The sequence below is a fragment of the Neolamprologus brichardi genome, chromosome 16, assembly GCF_056152115.1.
Source record: "Neolamprologus brichardi isolate AB-2024 chromosome 16, ASM5615211v1, whole genome shotgun sequence".
Lineage (NCBI taxonomy): Eukaryota > Metazoa > Chordata > Actinopteri > Cichliformes > Cichlidae > Neolamprologus > Neolamprologus brichardi.
Genome location: NC_142119.1, coordinates 23,419,477 through 23,423,068, shown reverse-complemented (window position 1 = coordinate 23,423,068; position 3,592 = coordinate 23,419,477). Strand labels below are relative to the sequence as shown.

Here is a 3,592-nt window from a genome sequence, read left to right as displayed (position 1 = left end):
TAAGGTGAATTGAATTAAACTTCCGTTTATATCCTCATTTAAACGCTCGACCTACAGCCTAATTCCTCATTTATAATATTGTTCGATGCCGCTCTTCTATTTCTTTTTATTTCCTTTTTTTGTACACACACATACATACATATATAATTATGTACAACAGAGAAGGTGCCAGAACAAGCCACTTAAACCTACAATTTGCTCAACAGGTCCTGCAGATAGCTGTAATTGCTTAGTTGAATATTCGACAACCTAATTTCAGTTGTTGATTCGCTGCCCTTGGGAAAGTCCTTTGAAGTGAAAGTGAAAAGGGGGATTTCAGGAAAGTAATTAATTTTCACCAAGCGCGATTAGAAACACTTCAGACCTCCTCAACATTTGCTTATTTACCGCAAATACCGCAATATCAGAAAATTAAAGAAGACATTCTTTAGCTCTCGTGTTGTCTTGTGCTCACGCTACTTTTTTTTTTTTTTGTTTGAATGGCATTGCCACCCAAAGGGAAAGAGGGAAGGGAAAAGGGACAGCAGACGGAGTCACCGCTGAGGATGAGAGGTGAGAAAGTGGAGTGAGCTGGTTTGATTTGTCAAACGCACACATGAAACTGAGAGGAAGTGTCTACTGATACATTTTAAATCAGTGAAAGCACGTGAGTTGTTTTTTTTTTTTAACTATCTGATTTCAGAAATTCAATACGAGGTGAGAGTAAACGTCAACACACATCTGTCTGCAGTCGCTTTCCACCCTAAACCTGACACCTTATTAATTTTCACATGTGCTGCCATACTCAGGTATTTCAGGTACATCTCTTAAGTAGCCTACTTTTTCTTTAAAAAACTAAACACAAAGTTCTCATTAGAATAAAGCTGCTGGGATGAAAAGATGAAACTACTGACCTTTAACACCGAGGACACATGGGTCTCATATAATACATAAAGATGTAAATACGAGATGCGCATAACCTTTAAAATCAGGGTGGAATAAAAAAAAAGAAAAGAAAAAAACTGTCCAGCAGTAGTCTGCGTGATCGCTGCAAGTGCGCATGCGCCATCAGCACTTTCACTACCTGCCGCACAACCCCTGTATTTCACATGGGGCAGGCGGGAGTTACCATTCACTTGCGTGTATGCTGTTGCTGAGTGCTGTTGACAGTCTCAGGCGACAAGAAGAAAGCAAGACACAGTTTTTCTTTTGCTTCATCTTCTTCATCTTTACTAAAGCCGTACCACTGCTGGATGGAACCATGAAGCAGGAAACACTGGAGCACTCTTAAGGACGCTGCCGTTTGTACTTTTCGCATGATAATCACCGGGGAGATGAAGAACTGAAGTGTTAAGTAAGTAAGCAAACGTACGAGCTGCAGTCTAAGTGAATCTTCATTTTAATGTCGTCCTGCTGACGCTGTCTGAATAAGCTACTCTTTATAAAGTGCGTTTTGTTTTTCCTGTACTTAACTTGGAAGTTATCTATACTTTGTTTGATTTTTGTGCAATATTTTGCTTTCAGAGACAGTTTGTGCCAACATGTCTAAACCGATGGATCACGTTAAACGTCCGATGAATGCTTTCATGGTTTGGTCCAGAGCCCAGCGCAGAAAAATGGCTCAGGAGAACCCTAAAATGCACAACTCTGAGATCAGCAAGAGACTGGGAGCGGAGTGGAAACTTCTCACCGAGTCTGAGAAAAGGCCATTCATCGACGAAGCCAAACGGCTGAGAGCGATGCACATGAAGGAACACCCAGACTATAAATACAGACCGAGGCGGAAGCCCAAGACTCTGATGAAAAAAGACAAGTTTTCTTTCCCCGTGCCCTACAATCTCGGGGAGCACGACGCACTCAAAGTTAACGGGCTTTCCACTGGAGCACTTTCCGAGTCTATCATTGGGAACCCCGATAAGGCAGCAGCCGCTGCTGCGGCTGCGGCGGCCAGGGTATTCTTCAACCCCTCCATGTCCACGAACCCCTACTCATTTTTCGACCTGGGATCCAAGATGACCGAGCTTTCCCCACCTTCGTTTCCGTACGCTTCTCCTTTGGGTTACCCGCCGGGAGGCGCTACGGCTTTCACCGGGACTGGCAGTGTAGGTGGCGGGACGCACACCCACACTCACTCACACCCGTCCCCGGGAAACCCAGGCTACATGATCCCGTGTAACTGTACGGCCTGGCCCTCAGCAGGACTCCAACCACCCTTAGCATACATTCTGCTCCCCGGGATGGGAAAACCTCAACTTGAACCGTACCCTGCATATGCTGCCGCATTATGATAGGCCCACTTTGGACATCTGAGAAAATGAAATGTGAAATCAAAACAAACAGAAAAAAAGCTATTCACGCAAGAGTTTTATTGTGCATGCACAAACCTGTACATGTGATGAAGTGCTCGTCGTCTCAGATATCACATGTGTATGTATATTGATTAATGCCTTTATCTAAGGTAATGCTTATTTAGAGAACTCTCTAATCTATTATTACCAAGCCATTACTTCACACAGCCACAAGGAAAAGGACTAAAAAGATGGCACACATGCACACAGTTTAGAGAGAGAGAGAGGTATAAAAGCAGTTTCCCCTTGTGAAAACTCATTTTTAAGGGTGTCCTGATCGATTTCTATCTTTTGCACCTGCCTGACTAACCAGTTTGGAATCAAGGGCAGCATATACAATGACCATGTTAAGCATCAAGGCAATTCCTCGCAAATAAGTTGCCGGAGGTTATAATTCATGGGTCAAGGGGAGTTGTTACAGCACTGTAAATGTGTACAGATAAAAATGACTTTAGTTTATTTGCCGTTATAGGCTTAGTGTTTGAGATAGGGCCAGGAAGCTACGTATTTCACTAGAAACCCGGTGTATATTTTGAGTTTTTAAACCGTTTTATAGATGTCTGTACTATTTATTGTTTAGTGGAATCTATGGTGAACCAGACGATTTTTTTAAAAAAGTGAATGAGGCTAGTTCTGTATTATTTGCACATGAAACGTAGAGTATGTAATTTATTTTGAAGGTGATATTCAGTTTTAATGCTTTATAACTTTCGGGGTTTGATTCACTAAACCCCATTTTCTTTCTCTTGAAAAAAAGTTCAGATTTGAAGATGCAGAAGAAGATTAAAAAAAAAGTTGCAGATGGAAGTTTATTTAGTGGGTTTATAATTTCCTGGATTCACCATTCTCCCACTCCTCGTATCATGTGCAGAAAAAAAAAAGACGTTTTTAACTAACTCTTATGGAATTTGTATGTTTTGTGTTTTCTTTAACCTCCGTTATGTACTTCAAACTATTGATACTGTTCACTTGTTCAGCAAAGGACTACAATAAAGCGTATTCGGATTAAACGGAAGGGAATCGCGGCTGTAGTTCTTGATGAGATGAACAAGATTGTTATCTTTTCTTTTTCCTGCTCTTGCTCCTCAGTCCAGGTGAAGTGTAAGGTATCCTCCAAAGGCCGCTTTTGTCCGCGCATTGAATGGCATTACTAGGGGGGGGAAATCTAAATCAGCCCATTGTTATCAAGAGCCAAAACCTTATTTATCACAATTTTAATCGTGAATAGGAAGGAAGATAAAACTGTGTGGTACTCTGAGCTTTCT

At 41.7% G+C, this 3,592-nt stretch overlaps 1 protein-coding gene across 1 annotated transcript; it reads left to right on the top strand.

Annotated features, from left to right (window-relative positions):
- Window positions 1-1,102: 1,102 nt before the first annotated feature.
- Window positions 1,103-3,342, top strand: sox21b (SRY-box transcription factor 21b). The gene is made up of 2 exons (XM_006788409.2): window positions 1,103-1,333; window positions 1,504-3,342. Exon 2 carries the CDS (start codon window positions 1,521-1,523, stop codon window positions 2,265-2,267), a length of 747 nt encoding a protein of 248 aa, XP_006788472.1. The 5' UTR covers window positions 1,103-1,333; window positions 1,504-1,520; the 3' UTR covers window positions 2,268-3,342.
- The last annotated feature ends 250 nt before the right edge of the window (window positions 3,343-3,592 follow it).

Coding starts and splice junctions, on each gene's coding strand:
- sox21b (XM_006788409.2), top strand. CDS start 1,521: ATGTCTAAACCGATGGATCACGTTAAACGTCCGATGAATGCTTTCATG.